The sequence below is a fragment of the Biomphalaria glabrata genome, chromosome 4, assembly GCF_947242115.1.
Source record: "Biomphalaria glabrata chromosome 4, xgBioGlab47.1, whole genome shotgun sequence".
Lineage (NCBI taxonomy): Eukaryota > Metazoa > Mollusca > Gastropoda > Planorbidae > Biomphalaria > Biomphalaria glabrata.
The window spans coordinates 15692790-15715381 of NC_074714.1; the positions used below are offsets into that span (position 1 = coordinate 15692790).

Sequence of the window (22592 nt, forward strand, 5' to 3'; positions counted from 1 at the left end):
AAATTAAAAAAAGGAAGACGCATAACATAATTGAATAAAGTCTTTCTAGAAAACAAACAAACAAAAATAAGATAGCCATGAAAAAATTGTACAAAAGTTACAGCGTCAAGCGTTAGAGTACACAAATTTGTACACGCTTTCGACATATTAATGATTTTATTTTTTTATCTATCTATCTATCTATCTATCTATCTATCTATCTATCTATCTATCTATCTATCTTAAAAAAAAACCCTGCTTAATCGTGGCAGATCTTTTGAACCACCTTGGTATCAAATCTCTTACACCGCCCCTCCCCTTTTTCTTTAGGCTACCTACCCCCACCCCCATTCTGTTGAATAGATGACCTATTGGTATGTCCTAGGCTATGACGCGCCTATATCAGTTGCCCAGTCAAGTCTTACTGCTGCCAGTCTTGCTTCGCCTTCAGACCGGACTACACCTTTTTCAATTTCTGTGTGATTATATGATTCTAAATCTGTGTTAGAATAGATATCGTTTATTTCTTCTTTCACCAAGGACTATGGCTGAAAATCGAACAATTCCAAGACACTATAATTCAAGATCAAGGTAATTATCTGTTTTAGTCTATAAGAATGAAATGTATTTCTCATAGACAATTTAATTATAATTAGTATAACTTTATAATTATATTGAATATAGGAATTTGCCACACGAACCAGCCAATTATTTTCCTACTAATAGGTATAGCCTACACATAGTTAGACCCACAATTCTATCTTGCATTTATAAGTCTAAAATGGACCAAGCTAATGTTTGCAAATAGAAAGTATTTATACATCAATCACATATAAAATATATCTTCTATATCTATTAGTATTTTATATATTCATATTATATATATCATATCATCTCAATGAGCTGAGCTGTTCAGAATTAATATGGTCACATTTTGTACCAGGATTGTGTAGGCTTTTCCCAAGTTGAAAGTGAAACTGAATACAACTGTTTAAAATAATATCAAGATCATTTATTTTCTATTATTTCTATTGTGTGCTGAAATATTCATTGTCATATTAATTTACAATAGGTATAAATTTACACGTCTTCAAACAGTTTCATGTTGTTTTTAATTTCTTCTGAAAGACAATTTCATTTATATCTATTTCAGCCTAAATTATAAAATTAAAGTAAAAAAAAAGACCAAACTATTGTGATTAAACTATTTTTAAAATTACACAATCATTCCTTTATACATTGTATATAGCGATTATTTTTTCTAATAACTAATGAATGTTAGATTAAAGAGCACTGGAACATCCAGTGTACAAAATACGGGGAGAATCAACTCACTTTTTTACTCCTAGTCCTATACATTTTTTTTTACACTTTAAAATATATATATTTTTTTAAAAGTAAACAAAGAGCATCTTACATTGAAAAATTTTATTTTTTTTAAAAAGCAGTATGGAAATTACCATTAGTAGTAAGTAAGGTTTACCTTTCAGACCTTGCGATCTATAGTGCAGATGATTTTAAGTTCATTTTTCCGTGGCCCACGGTTAACGAGGGTGTCATGTGGCGAGCACAAAGACCAACCTTTACTTTTCCCCAGCCATTGTTAGTTACCCATTAGAACTTGGTGGACTCAAGGGAGGCTAAAGATCCGAAATTAAAAATTCCACTCTTCACCAGGATTTGAACCCGTGACCTTCGGTTCGGTTCGGAAGCCAAGCACTTTACTACTCAGCCACCTTAACGTGCTCAAATCCTGTTGAAGACTGGGATTTTAAAACATTTGACCTTTAGTCCAGGTCTGATGGGGAAAAAGTAAAGATTGGTCGTTGTGCTGGCCACAAGTCACCCTCGTTAACCGTGAGCCACAGAAACATGTGATATTTATATCATCTGCCCTATAGATGGCAAGGTCTGAATCAATAAAACAATGCAGATTTGGAAGCGTAAGCATTAGATTAAGTTTATATACATCTAGAATCTATGAGGCGCGGTGACTGATCGAACCAGGGGTCCCGGGTTCGAATCCTGGTGAATACTGTGATTTTTAATTGCGTGTCTTTGGGTCGCCTCTGAGTCCATCCAGCTGTAATGGGTACCTGACATTACTTAGGGAAAAGTAAATGCGGTTGGTCAATATGATAGCCACATGACAACTTTGTTAACCGTAGGTCACAGAAACAGTTGACCTTATAGATCACAAGTTCTACAGCTTGTACCTAACGACCACCGTCACGACCAACTACAATAGGTAGTGTAGACCGTCTTATCATAAGCATCTAAACATCTTGATTATCATAGACCTCCCCCCCCCCCAGTGGCGTAACTAAGGGGGGGGGGATGGGGGGGGAGAATTTTAAAATCCCCCTGGGCCCCCACCTAGGGGGGGCCCCCAAATGGGTGTCCGAAATTTATTGTAAATACATAAATTAATATATTTGATTGACAAATAGTGTCAACGGGTGTCTTTTTTTTTTCAACATTTATGGGTTTAATTTATCACAAAGACTAAACCTAGATCTAGGTCTATCAGTACGTTGACTTTGTTGACATTAAAAAAAAAAAATGTTCTCACAGAGATCAAAGTTTTTTTAAAGTTGGTTTTACATTTTAAACCTTGTTGCCACGAATAAAACTGCATGATATACAGCGAATTCCAGGTATCTTGTTACCTTTACTAATAATAGATTTAATGTCGAGTATTTTATGGCTACACTAATTAACCTGGAATCAAAATTTACAGAATCGAGTATAACAGCTCCAAAAGTTATTCTTAATAATGCTAGAATAGTCCATTATTCGGGTTTGGCGTCTATAATTTCAGAATTAAACTTCACACTCGAGTTATTACCCATTTATTCATCTTTCCTCAATCCAATGGAAACTCTCTTTTTATTTCCATCTAATCCTTTTGCTTTCGCACAAAACATAAACAACAAACAATGATGTAATATCATATAATATTAGCACATCATTCCTTTTGAATTTATTATCACATCCTTCCTTTTAAAGTTCTTAAAAGTGATATCTACTAGCAGGGCCGCCCTAGCATTTGCTGGGCCCTATGCGAAACGGATCGCGCGGGGCCTAGTCTGGGTAGGGATGAGCATAATGTCAAAATTTTTTTTTTAATTAGAAAATAGGCCTACTTTCGTCTTAGCAATAAATTTTTATCAAATGAAAGCTCGCAATGCCACTTTTTATTTATAGGCACCCCAAAATTTCAATTTCGTCTATTCTTCAGGAGATTTGAATAAATTCAAAAAAAGTTCAGGACTTAATCGTATATTTTGCCTTTCATGAGATTTCCTGGAGGCCCTGGAAAATCAGGAGGTCACGAAAACCCTGTTATTTTATATACATTATAATGGTTTAATTTAATAATGTACACTTAGAATTAGAGCGGGGCTTATGAAAGCGCGGGGCCCACTGCCACCGCATAGGCTGCAGTGGCCTAATGCCGGCCCTGTCTACTAGGAACTTTAACAATTCGTCCACTTCTGGTTGTCTTGACTGGCACAACAAGTTCTCTAGACGTTGGTCTATAACTGTCTGTTTCGTATGTTCCAACAGTTTGCAGTTCGTTGTCTCCATCGGTATCATAGTACTCACAGATGTCTTCATCGAAACTCTTATTCAAAAAGCGTTGATTTCTTCTGTATGTTTTTCCGTTTGTCTTTATGATGTAAGATCTGGGTGCTGAATGTTTTTTTTATGACAACTGCTTTCTGCCATGTTTGACCTAGACGAACTCTCCGACAGTATAATCTTTAGGTAGTCTTGCTTTTGCATTGTATTTCACTTTGCTTTTCATCTGTCGAAGATGAAGAGCAGATTTCAGAGGTTGGAAAGAAAATGGATACCTTTGGGTTTTTTCTTGAACCAAGACACCTGTTAGATGAAGACCCGCTTATGACAAACTGTGCTACTTTTCCTGTTTGTATGATGAAATAAATGGCAAATCGCTTTTTCAATGATCATTGATGCACGAGCACTTTTCATCAACAAACCAGTAATACAACCACCAATAGACATATTGAGGAAACAGGCTTCATATGGTAATTACGTGTGCTCAAACTTTGCAACCTCCTCCGAATACTGCTAACTCAGGCCACTTCCATTACGTCATGTGAGAGATTATTCTCAAAGTTCAAGTTCATCAAAAGCTATCTCAGGGGCACAATGACACAAGAAAGGCTTATCATGGCTTTAATGTCAGTGAAGTCACAAATACTAGAAAGTATCGATGTAGTTGATGTAGTTGATATTATAGATGTCTTTGCTGCACAGAATGCACGACGTGAAGCGATATCAATTTAGATTTGTCTCTTGTGCATTATTTAACTAATAAATAAAGGTATTATTCATTAAAAGAGTCTTGATTACTTTTTGTTAAGTTTACTGATATACTGAACCAATTTGATTTGGGGCGTATATATTTTTGCGTACATTATATGTCGAATGTCAAAATGTAAGGGGCCCCCAAAGAGGTTAATCCCCCCGGGCCCCCAAATCCCTAGTTACGCCCCTGCCCCCCCCCCCACATTCACATAGTCACTAAATATAGTAATGCAATATTTCTTTATGGTCCCTAGCTCACGCAATGTTAATAACAGGGCCAAACCTCTATCAATCGTTACTACAATAATTTTTTTTATTGCAATCATTGCACAGCACAATGTATTAGATTATACAGCACAGGGGTGGGTGGACGCGATTCTCGAAAACGGCAACATAATCGCTCTATTTGTTGTTTAAAGGAGGTATTGTCTTTAAAATGACAAATTTCTAATGGAACTTATTGCGGAAAAAAAAGCATTTTCCTACAAACTGTTTACATATTTGTTTTTCTTCTTAGAAATCAAATTGGTAATCAAAGACAGCGACAGCGTTACTTCCTCCACCCCACATCACAACCACACGTCGACCACACAGCGCCAGTCCATGCCTATCTGCAAGCTCCTCCGCCTGTATTGGCTATTGCTCCAAATCCTCTGATAGACACACGTGACCAGAGAACGCTGATGGTGGCTAGAGATCCCTCCGCTCTGGCCCAAGGATATCCAATGCTCTACGGAGCGGAAGTTTCGCCGCCTACATTTCCCACGATGTCAAACATATCACCTGCTCCTGACGTGATACTGCCAGCAGTAAACAATGTTCCGGCACCAACCCATACCTTGAATATGATGTTCAGCAACCTTTCCGTCTCTGACCAGGCATCTTCAAGGCCATCAGTGGAGCCACGGTTACAAAGTGATTCAACATCTCGGGTGTTTTGCGGCCCACAGCTCCCACCCCACATGCTATTTAGAATGATGTTTGGTCCTGCAGTTCCACCTCTGTCTACAATGATCAACCACGGGTTCATTTCTGGCTTGCCTACAGCTCAAGCCCAGACAGATACCAGAGATGAGGACGAATGGATTTCTCCAGAGTACAGATATATTTCAAGCACAGAAGTGGGTGCAGTCTCTGATAGACACAATGGCGCTGAAAGTAAGTTATGTTGATAACAGATGCTAGCAGTAACAATTTTTATTGAAGAATTACTTGTAACATTTACAAATATTTAGAGCTAGTTCCAAACAAATACAAAATGACCAAAGTCTCTTTTTTCAAAATATATAAATACATAAAGGATGACAAACGTAGATAATTATAAAGAAAATAGTAAAAGTTATTCTATATCTTTTCTTTTTTCCCCTCTAATTTTTACTGGCGTCCACCCTTCACCCCCCCCCCCCCTTTTCATGCCTTTCGTCCTTGAACACGCTCCCCTTCACTTCAGTTCATAATCAGAGTTCATGTTCTACTTATGACACAGGGCTTTCAATCTATTATATTTCTCGGATATGGGAAATCAGGAGATAATAATAATAATAACAATAATAATAATAATTTTGATTTTCACCTATTAGAAAACATTTCTGTTGTATCAGATTCAGATGTCATGGAGAGAGACTCTAGACGTTACAGAACCATCATGTGTCCAAATAATAATAACGGCGAGTGTCCAAATGAAGACTGTCAGTATATGCATGGCGCCACTTGCTACGTGTGCCGGATGCCAAGACTAGACCTCTATAGAGCAGACAGAAGGGAGAGACACCTAGAGGTAAGTGGTTTGAAGTTGTTCTCAAATTGGTTTCAAACGTTTTGCAACTTGAAAAAAATGACTTTTAATACTCAAGTTCTTTCAATATGTCCATAGTACCAACCCGTGTATTTTAGTTTGTTAAGTAATAGGAACATACATAGAAATAGAGAAAACAGTAAATAATCTGTACAACATATACATAGTTGAAAAGGGGAGATAATCAAAAGATTTTGTTTCGATAGTTGATTTAATTTTGGAATAATTTGCATACACTTGTTTTTTTATTTTTGACTAATGTTAAAATATTTGACTTTAGGAGTAAATAGGGTCAGGGGTGTGGTGGATGAGTCATAAAGTGAATATCTAGAAATAAAATCGTATGCCATAAGAGTATGAGCCATGGACATATCTTTTAATCAGCCATTTACCGCATCACACGTGCCGATACTCTCCATACAAATATCTACATTCATCCGTTAAATACTGAACACTGTCAGTCCACTAGACGTTGTTCAAATTAGTTCAAATTTCCATACCAGAAAGTTCATTCAAATTCAGGATATAAACCATATCCAGCAAGCCATGTGCAGTGAAAATTGCATCAGAGTAATAAAAATTATTAATTCTTTTTTCAATTCAAACCTCTAGTTGTTGTTGTTTTCTCTTTAGGAGTGTTTAGTTGAGATGAGTACAGGCAAGCAATGTGGCATTTGTCAAGCAAATATCCCACTGAGCCATACCACAAAGAACTTCACCATCCTCTTGAACTGCCCTCACAGTTTCTGCCATCGCTGTCTCGAGAGTTGGCTCCTACAAATGGACGAACAGAGCAACCGGTGATTGTTGATTTCGTTTTATTTAACTAGTGTCTGGACTAGAACATAACACACAAATATCATTACACATCAGCGGGGCTTTTTTTTTTTTTGCCTTGCTGGCATGGAGGAGTTCTTAAAAGAATTGTTTGTTTTTTTAATTCATAATCATGAAAGAAAAAAAATCACAAGCGACAAAATATTGTTTTTCTTTCCATTTGTAGTTCATTTGGATCAAAATGTTGATTAATTAAAAATTTTCCAAAATTACTTCTCTGTTACAATAAAATAAAGCATTTTTTAGTATGTTGCATAAGAGAGAGAGAGAGAGAGAGAAATTTAAAACAAGCTGAGATATGTTTGCTTAAGGACATTATAAACTAAACTAAAGTATAGGAGACAATGTACAATATTAATACTCATCAATAAAACTCTGGGGTCAGTTGTGATGTTTTTGGCTATTAATATAAAGGTCCATGTTATCACTACACATTTCCAATTGAGATTAATAAAGCAGTCTTGGGTGTTACATTCATTAATATTTAATTATTAAAATGTTTTACCAATGAACCACAATAGTCTCTAAAAATAGTTAGGTAGCTTTGTATTTTATGTTTCGCCTGATATCATTAGCTATATAGCTTCCTTTTAGCAAAAATTTGTATGTTTGTTGTATAGTTCAGTTGACATTGTTTAATAATAAAAACATGTTGTTGTTTTTTCTTTACACAGTTTCTGTCCTTTCTGCGACACTCCTTCCGCTATTTTGTTCAAATCAAACTATTGGTTCAATTCTGAAGAGTTGAAACATGAAGTCAACGAGTACTTTGAGAGCCATTTCCAGGTAATTAAACTACAGAAATCTGTTCTAATTAGACTTTCTTTTTCAAACTAGAAACTTTTGCCTAGCGATTTACGGTAATAGCATAATGACTTTCTTTCTTGTATAACCTAACCCATCTTAGTTAATATTGAAATAGAGGCACCTATTCTCTCTGCGATTAAGTTTTTAAAATCTAAGAATGTATGTATGTATATATATATATATATATATATATATATATATATATATATATATATATATATATATATATATATATATAAACCCTAGTGCTTACTGTGATTTGTATTTTCTGAGGGACTTACACTTGCGAACTGCAAAAGAGATTAGCCATTGCGCTGGCCAAATGACTCTCTCGTTACCCATAGGCCATAATATCCTTACATTATAACCCAAAAGGTATCAGAAAGTTTACTTATATTTTTGTCCCACTATAAGTGTAATGCCTCCAACTTGTAACGTCGTCTAATTGTGTTTTGTTTCTACATGCAGTTATTATTATAAAGAACAAATAACTATACTCTATTGATATTGCAGATGTATAAACTTATGACTATTGCAGGGAAACATGTTTTTTAAATTATAAAAGAATGTTTAAAAAATATAATTTGTTTTCTCATGATAACGAAACTTTTGTTGTCTATTTCAGAGAGGAACTATTGACTTGTTGAACTGTCCAGACTTTAGATTTGTCTTGAAAAAATTATTTAGATATTTCAGATTTTAGATGTCTATTAAATGTGTGACATTAAAAAAACATAAAAGAACGTGATGAGTTTGTTTATTATTTTATAAAATAAATAAGTACCTTCCCCCCACCCCATGATTTGATCTATTTTTGGCACTTTTAAAATACCCAAACTAGCAATATATTTTTTTTTTAATTAAATATTAATACAAATAAAAAAAATTAAGAAAAAAAATTATTATACTAATAATTATCTTTAGGAGTTATTTAATTAAAAAAACAAACAACCAATGTCAATTTGAGATGAAACATAATTTGGGCAAACATAATACAAAATGCTTGCAAATTTGTGTTCAAGCAGGCAAGGTAGTCACATATGTGATATTCTATTGCCTTCTGATTTTACGTAACAATACAATATATCAAACAATATCAATCCTATTAAAGGAAAGAGACTCTTTGTTTAAATATTATAACAACTACAAAAGGAAAAAAAACAGTTTTACGTAAATCTATAATATTAACACGTCGCTGATGTGGTGGACGAACAAATGGGAACATCCGACTTGTTAGTACATACTGTGTACATAGGACATTTACTATACGATCATGAACTTGTTATTACATAATGTGTACATAGGGCATTTACTATACGATCATGAACTTGTTAGTACATAATGTGTACATAGGACATTTACTATACGATCATGAACTTGTTTTTACATAATGTGTACATAGGGCATTTACTATACGATCATGAACTTGTTTTTACATAATGTGTACATAGGACATTTACTATACGATCATGAACTTGTTTTTACATAATGTGTACATAGGACATTTACTATACGATCATGAACTTGTTTTTACATAATGTGTACATAGGACATTTACTATACGATGATGAACTTGTTTTTACATAATGTGTACATAGGGCATTTACTATACGAACGTCAACGTGATGTTGACATTGAAAGAGGGGGGGGGGACTTATATTTTCTTTTCAAATCTTTCAATATTAATTGACAAACACATAGTAAGTAAAGTAGTCCCCCTTTCAGAACCCGGCAGATAATGTAAAAGTCATCTGTTTCTTTGGCCTACGGTTAACGAGGGTGTCATGTGGCAAGCACAACAACCAACCACCTTTACTTTTCCCCACTTTGTAAAATTTCTTTAAAAAAAAATTGTATCTAAATCAGCAGCTGTTTCCAATAGAAAAACTAAATATATAAAGTAGATTATGTTTTAGTTAAAATTATTCATTTTAATATTCGACATTTAACACACACTTTCTCAGATGAAAGTTTATCTGTTTCTTCGGCCAACTGTTAATGATCAGTGTGTCATGTGGCCAGCATAACGACCAACTGCCTTTACTTTCCCTAACTAAAGTCAGGTACCCATTAGAGTTGGGTGGACTCAATCCCGAAATTCAAACTCTCAGTCTTCACCGAGATTAAAACCCGTGACTCCAGGTTCGGAAGTCAAGCGCTAAATAAATAAAGTACTGTACTCCACCCAGATTTGCGTCTGTAGTGAGGATGATAAAAAAGGTAATTTGTTTCGGTGGGCCACTGTTAACGAGGGTTTCATGTGGTCAGCAGATCTACCAATGCCTTTACTTTTCTTTGTCAGGTACCCATTAGAGCTGTGTGGACTCAGAGTTACTCAAAGATCTTTAAATTAATAATCATAGTCTTTAGTAGGGCTCAAACCAGGAACACCAGGTTTGGAAGTGTAAAAAAAACTTTGAGAGTGTTGCTGACAATATTAGTAGACGGTTGCTGCTAAGGTGCTCTTTTCTGCTGGTTGTTGTAGTACTCTTTGCTCACGCGGATGTCTATTAGTTCTTATAAGTGCACAACTGATATTAGACAATCACAAATTAAATCATTGGTTACCAGACGATGTACATTTATTAATATAAAATGAAATACACAATCATGCCTTGAAGGTACAAATAATGATAAACAATCAGAATCACTTGTAAAATATTACATCCAATAATTAGGTCTAGTAAATTCACGAAACACAATGAAGCATGCATCCTAACATTCCTAGAACCAAAGTGGCCAGATCCAAAACGAGACTTGACCTCCACATGCAAATGGCACGCTTATTTTGTGTGATCACAGTTCGTCTCATGTCACAGTGATTCTCAAACGATGCTGTGACAGGAAGCCAAGCGCTTTACCGCTCAGCCACCGTACCTCCTATTTAAGATCTGGTTACATACAATACGGATGTTTGATTTTTGAAATAGGGTGTTTATTTCTAACACATGAATACGCTTATGAATAAATGTAACAGGCGGCTTACTATTAAAATTGTACAGTTAAAAGAGTTCACTTTCAAAAAGCTCTTTCAAAACTTTGCAACATTCACAATCAAATGACATTTTTTTTAGTCTTTTGGGATCTAAAGGAATGGACAGATAGTCAATTCACGCAAAGCTAATATACGGCTTTCCACATTAAGTGAGTTGATAAAAAAGAGAAAATTGAGAGTTGTATAATATAATTTATAAATTGCAGATCTTATAAATATTTGAATGGCCAAATGACAGATAAAATGTTTGAACAATATATTTTAGATTATGAAGATTATCAGTTCACTCCCTTGCATCAACCATCAAGGACTCTATAAGAGATAAAAATTGGTAAGTCAATTGTGTTTATATTTCTATAGATATTGTGTAGACCAACATGGTTGTAAAAACTTAATAGTTTTTTTTTTTTGTTTGTTTTTTAATTGCTGAGCAATGCGTCTCTCTGAAAAAGCAATGTCAAATAATTTGGACCTTTGTACAATAAAAATTAAATGTATTATGGAGGAATAGAGCCTTTTTTTCACTTACATATAAATACGCGATCTGGACTTCTTAGCATTTTTTGAACTGGGGTTTTTATTCAGTTGAATACAACCTGAATAACATATTATCGAAAATGAGACTTCTTAACCTTTTGTCAAGAAAACTGTATTTAATGCATGCTAGAAGAGAAAGCATTTTGACCAAAGTCTAGGAAACTTCGGAAATGTACAAGTAATTTTCTAGATCGCCTGATATTGTTTTTTTGCATTTTAACAAATGTCAGATATTATACTTTCACTAGCATATACAATTAGTGACATCTTTGTTTTTAACGTAATGCTATGAAAAAATATTAAAAACAGGAAAAAAAAATAAAAAAATAAAAACAAAGCTTGGATTAAGCTTAGCTGTATAATTAGTTTAGTCTTGTAATTAAATTTGTAATAGACCTAGTCACCTAGAGCTCTTGACTAACATATATAATTCTGTTCGATTAGAGATATTTTTACCAATTTTTTTATGTTTAGCACAATTTTATGCTTTTAGATTTTTCAATACGCTATGATCCCATCACTTGTCTGGACCAGTTGGAAAGGTGTAGGGGAGAAAGAATGGGGTATCTGGATGATCGTTTTGTAAATTAAAAAATAAAAAACGACGAATGACATGAATTCGAAATCAAGGGCTAAAGCATTATCACGTCAATTCACTAACCACCATCGCTTATGAAAATAGGGTTTAGAGTTATCTGTTGTTAGCTTCAAACTTTAAAGTTGTGAGTTACAAAGTATAAAGGGGGCTAATTCAACTTATACCACCAATTCCGTCAAGTACAATTTATTTCCCTTGTTCGAGATACCAAACTAAATAATTAATTATCAATAGTTAATTTAATAATTGCAATTTTTTTTTCAGGTATAAGAAATAATTGTGCAAATTTTCAGAATGATCCGGTATTGGGTGTGGGAGACAAAACGTATACAAACTTGTTACCAGACAGATAGACAGATAGTGGGATGATGTGAGCTGTGTAAAAACAACAAATGAATATCTATTTTAATATAGTCTTTTGTTAACTTAAGTATTGTACTGAGCAAACTTGCATAACTACTTTAAAAATATAATATATATAAAAAATTTCTTTTATAGGAAGAAATAGCCTTGCCCCTGAATTTTTTTACATATCGAAAATACCTTCATTTATAAACATTTCTTTTGATTTTGCGATTTAAAAGTAACAGACGGACGATCGAACGTGAAGAAGACTTGTTTTTTTGTTTTTTTTTGTGGTTTTTTTTGTTGGCTTCTAAAATTCGTTGAGTAGAAAATCAGGAGAAATTATTTAAACACAACAATGAAACCTTTATTGTCAATTTTTAAAAAAACGTTTTTAGTTTAATGGGTTGAGTTGTAAATTTTTTTAAATTAATTTTTTTATTTTATAAATATAGCTATGTAAATAAACGACTCTACATGTAGTATCTTCCGGCAGGGTACTACAGACAGGAAAAGAATAATACCTTTGAAGTGATGTCAAAATTTGCAGTACTAATTACTGCAATATTTGCTTTATTTCTAATCTTTCATTCATCGCTACGTTTTAGACTTATGTATGGTAACAGAAATAAATACAACATATTTAAACTATCGAATACTAGTGTTGTGAGCTGGCACATCCCTGAATGTGAAAATTTGCAATTACTTTTGTGCAGTTAGTCTGTTAGTTTGTCTTTCCCTGTTTCCGATATGTTATCCGATTGTCACGTTCAGATTTGAAAAACTAATTGCATTGCTACAAATCAAATTTTACCATATTCCTTAGCATACTTTTCTTTTTTTGGTGTTTTGTTTTGAAACTTAAATACAGAAAGCGTTTTTTCTTTTTTCATACAAATGTTTAATTTCGAAAAGAATCATTGCAATAAAATTCAGAAAGTAAACAGTTCTCTGCCATCAAGATAAATTGAACTATTTCTGTGTTTGTTGTTGTTTTTCTTAGGTGTCTCCTGATACTTTATATTTGTAAAAATGAAATTATTTGCAGCGGGATTGGTAGTCAAGTTTTTCTTCTAGTGTCTATCTCTGAAAAAATCCACAACTGCTTACACTGATCATAGATACTGTAAAAACTGTGCCTCTTTACGATAGCTTATGGCGCGCACTAGCGCACTTTTAAACACTGGATATGAAAGAACTGTTTAGATGAGCAAGGGAAGTTATTTTAGCCAAAGTAGAAGGAAGAAGAAAACGTTTAGCGCTACAACTTGGATCACTTTGCCTAAAGGTTACCAAAGGGATCATAGCCAGTGCAAACATAAGCAAGGCGAGAAGCGGAAAGGTCGTTCCTGCGAGTACATTTTCCTGGTGATTTGTGAAAGCAACAGTTCTTCAGACAACCAGGAGATTATGAGCGACACGGACTGTGGTAGCGGCAACAGTGAACCGTCTGGGAAAGTGAAGATAGAGACGGAGACAGTGAAAGATGTAGGCGGACCTAAAGACCATGATTGCTATCAATTTTAGTGGCGTTCTCATATTCAGTGGCGTCACTAGGCGGGTGCGAGGGGTCAGGGCCGCACCGGGTGACACCGGCCAGGGGGTGACACCAAAGTCGGAAAAATGTAACTTCTGAAAATACAAATTTCTACCAGAATTTCTCCTCTCAATTTAGTATCAACATGTCCCAAACTTTCTATTTGACCTGTAATCTTTGTATTGTAAGAAAAATAATACGTTGTAGATGCCAGGAGAAAGAGTTTCTGAAGATCAGAAATGTAGAAAGACGCTTGGCGCACGGGGGCTTCGCCCCGACAACTCTGAGTAAGTTTTAGGAGCTTTCCAAACATCTTTTATGTCCAGTAAAGTGGCGAAAGTAACCTTTTTTGTAATATATTCTGAAAAACATAGACTTAAGCCCCTCACACGCCATTCGACGCATATGGCTGCAAGCTCTCTCCACAGAAATGAATCTAAGGCGACTTTCACAGCCACTTCTCAGCAGATGCCCAGGAAATTCAGGATTTCTAAAAAGTTGTGAGCCATGTTAGACGTGGACGGTCATGTTTTGGGGTTCGTCTTTTCGGCTTTCATGTTAAGGCTGACTTGGTTAAACGTGTTTCGTCTTGTCAAATAATATGTCTCACTAATGTCAATCGAAGTTCTGTCGCCACTTTCATGTTAAGGCTGACTTGGTTAAACGTGTTTCGTCTTGTCAAATAATATGTCTCACTAATGTCAATCGAAGTTCTGTCGCCACTTTCCTTAGACGGCGAATACCTGTTCGGGAAATGATTTTTCTATTATCTCGGTATGTCATTCGTAGGATCCTTCTCAGCCATCATTGCTCAGCCTCTTTTCAACCTTACAAGTCTCGAAGCGTTGGTGGCTGTTGGGACAATGATTGTATTGAGTGGATTTTAATCTCCAGCCTGATTGATGTGTTTGTTCGGATAGACCGTACTTTTTGAAAGACGGCTCCTGCTTTCCAATCCGACATGCAACACCATGAAATACATCTCCATCATTGACTAAATAGGTGAACTTTTCTATTTGTTCAAGATCTGTATGGCCAATGTTGATGGGTTACTGGGTAACCTGCACCTAATATGTATATGTTTGAGGGCATCTTTATCCGTCATCTCGTGTATTCATTTAATTGTATTTCAAAGTAATGCTATGTCGTCTGCAAAATCCAACTCGATTTGGTTTACGCCCTGCAAACCCGAATGCAGCCTGTTTATTTCTATGACATCGTCGACGGTTTCAAGAAAGAGAAATGGGAATAAGATGCACCCTAATCTCATATCCATCTCGATGTTAAAGAATTCCACCGTCTGTTTTGACACAACAGCTTGATTTGTATTAGACATGTCACTCAATCTGGACAAATTGTTGCGAGATGCCGTATTCTCTTGTTATTTTCCAGAGTGTTTCCGATAGACGCTATCAAACTTTTTCTTTTTACAAAACAATTCAACATCCTTTGATGGTATTCCAGGCTTTGCTCGACCATGTTTTGCAGGACATAAACCTGCTCAGTATTGATTTCTCTTTTCGGAAGAAGCTGAGAAACACTAGTATACTTTAAAACCTTTTCTGTAAGGAACTCTTAAATAATCTCAGATAAAAGAAAGAGGTTCAACTCAATTTTTCTGAAGTCAATTATTGTACATTTTCAATTTATACAATAACTTTTGATAAAATATCGAAAAACAATAACATTGTAAATAGAATCAAAAACAATTTTTTGGTGTAACCAATCAATGAATTAGCTTACAGTATTACTGTTCAACATAAGAAACAAAATAAACTTTAGATGTTTTTTTTTTAGGGGGAGATTTTTTTACTAAAGGGGGGGGGGGGTGAAACCCGAGCTTCCCGCACAGGGTGACACCGACCGTAGTGACGCCACTGCTTATATCTACTGTAAATAAAAGCCTTTTTCTTTTACCTTTAGCCTCAAGAAGTTGTCTCCATACAGTTATTACAATGTCTAGTTAGGCCACAATTCAAATAATGGGTTTTAATTACCTTTTAGACTGGATAAAGATCTTATATTGAACGTCAGTCATCAGTATATGTAATTAACTATAACTGTTTTGTCATAATTAAAAATCAAGCCTAGTTTCAACTGATACATACTTGCAGAACATTTGCACATAAAACATATCTATGTGATGATAAATTATTTTAAATAATATATATATTTACTTTTATGATATACTAACCATCTATATATATAATTCTCTTCTTCGCTCAATAGTTTGGACGAGCAAGAAGTAAAGGAAAGATCACTCTCTTATTTCTGCGAATAGTAACCCCACGAAAAAACAAGAGGGGAGAGAACAAGTGGGTATTCACACGTCGCTAAGGATGTCTGCGTGCTGGACTGTCAAACCATGCCCGCTACCATCCCCATTCGTCTTGCGGGAGGTTTGGACTAGGAAGTAAACTATCGTCAACTCTGAAGAAACATCCGAAATATTTAAAACATTTTACAAATACTAAATAGCAGCGCCGGACTTAACCATTGTGACCAAGAAGTCATGTAAAGAGAATAAGTAATCTACTATGTATATTTACAGGTCACTAAATCGCAAGGCCGGACTTAGGCATTGTGGGGCCCTATGTGAAACAGATTTCGCAAGGCCAAGTTTGGGTAGGGAAGCGGACAATAAGTGAAATTTAGGAGTTTGTATTAGAAAATAAATTCGTCTATGCATTGTATTCATTCTCTATTACGTACATAATTACTTTACGAGCCTTGCATGTAGCAAAGTCATACAGTATATCATAATAATTCTGTTTCCTCAATATCTATCTTGGCTTTTAAGCCCACTTAATCATCACATAGTCAGCCGAATGTTTACACGAGCCAAAGAAAGACAGCTTGTTAATAGAGAGTTAGGATTTCTTTCAATAAGGTTTGACATGTGATAAGAAAGCTATAGATAGTAAAGGCGGATCGTTGAATTCGTCTGTTATAACGAAGGTGGATTGTCGAATTCGTCTGTTATAACGAAGGTGGATTGTCGAAATTGTCTGTTATAATAGGCACTCGAGATAAAAGATATTAACGTGAAATCAACAATTAAAATAATAAGCCATGGCATTAAACGTCTCGGGAGACGATCTCCTCCCGCTGCAACTTTCCACATGTCGAAACTGTTGCGTGAAACTTTTTAAAAAAAAATTATTGATTCCACAGATCAATTTAGCAATGTCCATCGTGCATATATTTTAAATTTCGGAATCTTTAGGGCGTCTCTGAGTCCAGCCAGCTCTAATGGGTTGATGAAATGTAAAAGCATTTTTCATTGTGCTGGCGACATGAGACCCTGTTAACCGTTGGCCACAGAAACAGATAATCTTTACATCGTCTGCTCCATCGCAAGGTCTGAAGGGAAACTATACTTCTTTTTTTAGAGTAGACTTTAAAATGCTTAGAATGAGTTCATTTTAGTCAAAGCCGATGTCATCTTTAAATGTTCAATTATGCTAATTTCATAAAGCTAGAAACTACCGACATTTTCTTCTGACTTCTTGTACATCAGAATCGAATGCAGGAGTCCAATATTATAAAACCTAAAAATAACTAAATGGATTAATCTGACATAATATTATTACGAAATAATGTTGTTTTTTATTCTACACAATTTCGATTATTTTTATTTGATGACCTCATGTTTGTGCGACATTGACTTTGAAATTAGGAAAGAAATAGTCTAAATACGTACACGCCTCTATCTTATCTTCTGGACGAAATAGAAAAGTGTTGCTTTGAAGTAGAACCAAAGTTCTGATACTGCAGTATACGAGGTTCATTTTAGTGGATTTGCAAATCTGATCTATTTCGTGCTAATAACATTGAATAAAGTGTTCATGGATTTAAAGTTAGTTTTTCTGTTGCTGGTTTTTGTACCTGATTCTATTAATGCAGGTAATGTTTTCTGCATTGTTCTATAAGTCTCCATTGCAAAAGACGGAAATAGAACAGACTACTAGCGGACGAAATGAGCGAAAATATGCAGGTTGAAACTGGGCTTGCGTAGTCATGTGAAACACGGCACTAATCCTTAATCTCTAGAATCAAAGACATTGCTATTATTTTAAAGTCTCCTTTAATATAGATAAAAAAAATTAATACTTAAATCTGATTTAATTACCTATTGATGTACATGTACACACAAATATTTGATTTCTTCTCTATGCTCTTTCTTCTCCCCCCCCCCTTTCTATATCTCTTTTCAGGCTTTTTTTTTTCTCTCTCTCTTTCTTCTCTCGCTTTCTCTTTATTTTTATATTATGTTGTTGTTTTTATTTATTTTATTCTCTTTAGGTTAGTTACTCACACACGCACATCGAATGTCTTAATATTCCACCTCTCCCCCCCCCCCCCCCCAAATTGATTTCATTTCATTTTTTTTAAAACTCCTCTCTTTCCTTCATTTGCTTTCTCACCTCACTGTTTCATTTTTTCTTTCCTTTAACACCTTTCTCCTATTTGTTTTAATATTATCTAGATCAGTATCATTAAGGCGAGTGATACTGATCTAGATAATATTAAAGCAAATAGGAGAAAGGTGTTAAAGGTGTTTCCTTTCTCTCCCTGTCTCTCTATCTCACGTTGTATATAGCTGTCTTGATCTATCCCCTCACTACCACACTCTAAACCTCTGTGTATCTCCATTTCTGTCCTTGCTTTCTTTATCTCTCTCACACGTTTCACTTTCTCTCACTACTTCGTTCTCTCCTTCTTTTTTGTTCTTTCTTTTTTACCATTTTCTATCATTCATTCCTTTTATCAACTTTTTTGTTTGTTATCTCCCCTAAGTCTCAGTGTCAAACTTTCTTTCTTCTTTGTTCTCTCAATGTTTTCAACATTACTTTCGACTCTCACTTTCATTCGCGATAATCTTTATAGAATTTGAATTAGTTTTTAAAATTCATTTTCTCTTTTTTTTCTGATTGAAATATAATTTTAAATTTGTGTCTCTCATTCACTCACCTCCTTGTTTCTTCTCTTTCTTCTTTCCTTACTCTCTCTTTCTCTTTCTAGTTTCTTCTTCATTTCCGATTGCCTTTCATTTTCTCTGAAACTTAACCCTAGCGTCACCCAAGTCCCCCCTCTCTGTCTCTCTCTCTCTGAATCTTCTCTCTTTTTCTTTGAATATCTATCTCTTCTCTCCTTTTTCGCTCTCTCTAACACAATATTTCCTTTAGTTTATTTTTTTAGAAGAAATGCTAGTCAGCGATGACACTAATATTTTGAATCCATTCTCTGTTATAGGTTGGCTAAAATCGATGTTGCCGCAAAATTAAACCATAAATCTGAGTTTAAAAATCTGAGTGTTGATAACTAAAAGCTTTCATTTAATCCATTAGTTTGAAGCAAAAATACATTTTTGATTGACCGACAATACCTAATATTGTGTATTCTTCCTATTTATTCTCTCTAGATTGTTTAAGTATCACACTATCATGTACTCAGAAGTTCTATTCCGACTTTGAAAGTCGAGTGGTGGATTACAAGAATGCATGTCAGTAAGTTGGAAAAAATAGCCAGGTTTGGCGACAGGTTTTAATTTGAAAGAAAAAAAAAAACAACGGTGGATTTCAATACTTAATCTCTATCAGTGTTTCACTATGTTTTTCCTTAACGAAACACTGCGCAAATTTGGAGTATTTATGAAAGCACCTTGCTTATTTTTAGAGAGTTAAATTCACGTGGTGGCTACTAGCTAATTATTCCAGTAGTTCGCGGAGTAGCTAGTCAGGCCTCGCGGAACACAGTTTGGGAAACACTGATTTATATAATTGTTCAAACTAGTGCTAATATATATTTTAATCATATAACAAAATTTTTATTATTGTTGGTTTTTTAATACATAGAATCAAATATTATATGGAGTCAATAAGTTAGAACATTTTTAAAAAGATCTTCTTGTGTGTGTTCTTCTGACAGAAATGTTGAGACATATGTCAACTGTGTTATAAAACATGGATGCAGCCTGAGTGAGTCTGACAAGGAGTTTATCGTCAGTGCAACCAACAGTTTTCTCGAATCTATACATTGTCGTAAGTATAAGTATAGCACTCAAAACTAAAGTAAATCCGATGATCAAACTCACATTTGTTTTATTTGACTTTACTAATAGATATCTCAATTCGCAGGTATTTACGGTTTATATAGCGTTTTTAAAATATAAAACTAGATTAAACTCCCTAAATAATGAAAGAAATGTATTTTGTTCATAATACCATTAAATCTTTAAATAAATTACAGTTAGTAGTAACTCGGGGCCAGTAGCGTAGCAGTCTTGGCGCGAAGGGGTTATTTCAGCCCGGGTCTAAGGCCTTAAGGAGTTTACAAATAACCCTTTATCTATTGCTTTTCTACAGCGCACCCTTCGTGCTTATGGTATGTGCAGTGCGTTATGGTCCAATCTCTTTTGAGAACCAGTAGGTGAAGGAGGTATCTGGGAGAATCTTGCAGTGCTGCTTATCTTATCTTATCTTATAGATTACATACTTTACTTTAAAAAAAAAGATAATTACGTTATACGCGTGTTTTATTGCTTTATGTATTATACAATCATGTGCCACAAATCTATTTGCACTTAGCACAAACCACTATCCTCGAGCCAGGCTGTGGCCAAGAAGTTTTCTGCTTTTTGTCCGTACATCCCGAAACACTTGAAAAAAAAAAGACAAATATTTGACTGTAAGAGATAGAGATTATGTTTGTCTTGCTAGAAGTCGTTACTGCATTAAGTAAATGCCATTTATACTTTTAAAGAATAATACAAACAGGAAGCCTCGATTTTGTTTTTATTTAAAACTGAAAGTGGAAAACCCTCCGATTGTATTCTTGAACCCGGCTGACGATAACCTTGCTACGATCTTGTTGGAGGGACTAAACTCTAAACATATTTTCATTTAAATTTGATATCCATCCTGTTCATAGTTTCATTTTTTTCTGCTTGTGAACTATCGAATCACGTCTCCTGTTCACTAAGCGCTTTCTTCATATAAGTACAGAAGACTGGATGCTTACCTACGATAATGAGAATATTAGTACCTATTAGTACCTACATCAATACCTGTTTAAAATGAGCTTACATAATTAGCTTTTTTTAAAAAAAAGTTGTTATCAACTCACTCTATCTGTCTGTCTGGTTTAAACTAACAATTTTTGTTAAAGCTGTTTAAATCTATACAATATTTGGTAACAATGCTATATAAATTAAATAAATTTCTATTATTATTATTATTATTATTATTAATATTAATATTATAAAGTAGTGCAAAAGAAAAGAATTGACACAATTTAAAAATAGCTGATCTCATAGTCGATGCCGTTTTTGTTTTTCAGCTTTCTCTATTAGAGATCTACTCGATGGTGAGTTTGCCTTGGAGAGTTTCAATAATTAAGTCTAGAAAAGAAGATATAAGTCTAAATATTTGTATGCCCGCAAGTTGTTTACATTTTAATATATTTAATTTATATATTATCGATACTTTGAGTTTATTATGTATAGTTCATATACCTTATATATTTCATGTGTACCAAAGAATTCCATTATTATAATAAGTGTAAATCTTGTACAGCACTCCGAAATAATAAAGAAAATATAAAACAATAAATATTAACGTTATATGGATACACACATTCTCTTAATCGCCAATTTGTTAAAATATTTCTTAGCAACGCTCATCAGATTTTATCATTTCTTCTGCAGGTAATGGCACTGGTCAATCTGCAAATCCCCTGACATACACTTTACTGACAGCTGCTATTTGTGCCTTTGTATTTTTCTATAAAAACATGTATTAATCTGTAAAACTTTTCATTTCAAACCTTATACAAAATAAGCATAATGGTATTTTAAAAAATTAATAATGAATTCAGATAAAAACTTGTAAGAGACATATTCTAAATGCATTTGTATACTATTGTTTTCTATCTTTGCATATTATTGTATATATGTCTACTTCGATGTGGCAAAATATGTAGGTCGCATCTGAGGCTGCGTAGCCAGATAAAATAAATTAAATTAAAAAAAATAATAATTTTGCACCGTCTTCTAAGTCTGGATGTATAGGCCTAACATTAGAATTGTACAAACTCCGAGTAGATGTAAACATTTTGTTAATCAGGATCTTTTTTTCGGGAGGGAGGAATAGGCGGGGTGAAAAAAATTATTCCATTTTTTATATGTGTATGTTTTTAAAATCTATCATTCATTAATTATTACGATCGCTTTAAATAAAGTTGTTTAGCTGTGTAAATAAAGGAGGAATTAGTTGTTTTTTTTTATGTATATTTTCTTTTTATTGTACTTGTTCATTTTAAACAAATCTCATCATTTTCTTATACAAAGTTGTGTAATTATTTAGTTTACCACGTCTGAAATATTTTCTTTGTCTTAATACTTATGAACGCATTGCTAAATGGTCGTATGGTTTGGAGTGTGGACAGTTAGCATGCTCGAATCAAGCCCCATGCAATTCCCTGTCGTCCTGCAAGAGGTACGAGACAAGAGCCTAATAATCGATCTTTCTGGAGGAAGGTTTGAGACTTGTGAAACAAAAATCATGCAACTCTTAGTGTGTCTCCTTTATAAATTCTAATTAGAAAAAAAATGTTATCATGAATCTAGTGACATAGACCTACAAGCGTGTGAGCTTTTATTTAAACAAGAACATTTTTTTATTGTGTTTTATTTACTGACAGAATGGACCTGGTGGCTAAGTGTTAACGCGCTTGGTTTCTAAGCCGAGGGTCTCATGTCTCAAATCTCAACAAAGAATTTTGCGATTTTAAGACGCCCTTGAGTCAACCTAACTCTGATGGT

General features: G+C 34.3%; 2 protein-coding genes across 2 annotated transcripts; both read left to right on the top strand.

The window, feature by feature from the left end:
* Positions 1 to 523: 523 nt before the first annotated feature.
* Positions 524 to 8459, top strand: LOC106053490 (uncharacterized). Its single transcript, XM_013209051.2, has 6 exons — positions 524 to 570; positions 4835 to 5475; positions 5919 to 6094; positions 6746 to 6912; positions 7624 to 7735; positions 8382 to 8459. The coding sequence occupies exons 1-6, from the start codon at positions 524 to 526 to the stop codon at positions 8457 to 8459; spliced, it is 1221 nt and encodes a 406-aa protein (XP_013064505.2).
* Positions 8460 to 17517: 9058 nt separating this feature from the next.
* Positions 17518 to 22030, top strand: LOC129926089 (uncharacterized). The gene is made up of 5 exons (XM_056028167.1): positions 17518 to 17674; positions 19194 to 19278; positions 19700 to 19812; positions 21110 to 21136; positions 21477 to 22030. The coding sequence occupies exons 1-5, from the start codon at positions 17617 to 17619 to the stop codon at positions 21569 to 21571; spliced, it is 378 nt and encodes a 125-aa protein (XP_055884142.1). The 5' UTR covers positions 17518 to 17616; the 3' UTR covers positions 21572 to 22030.
* The last annotated feature ends 562 nt before the right edge of the window (positions 22031 to 22592 follow it).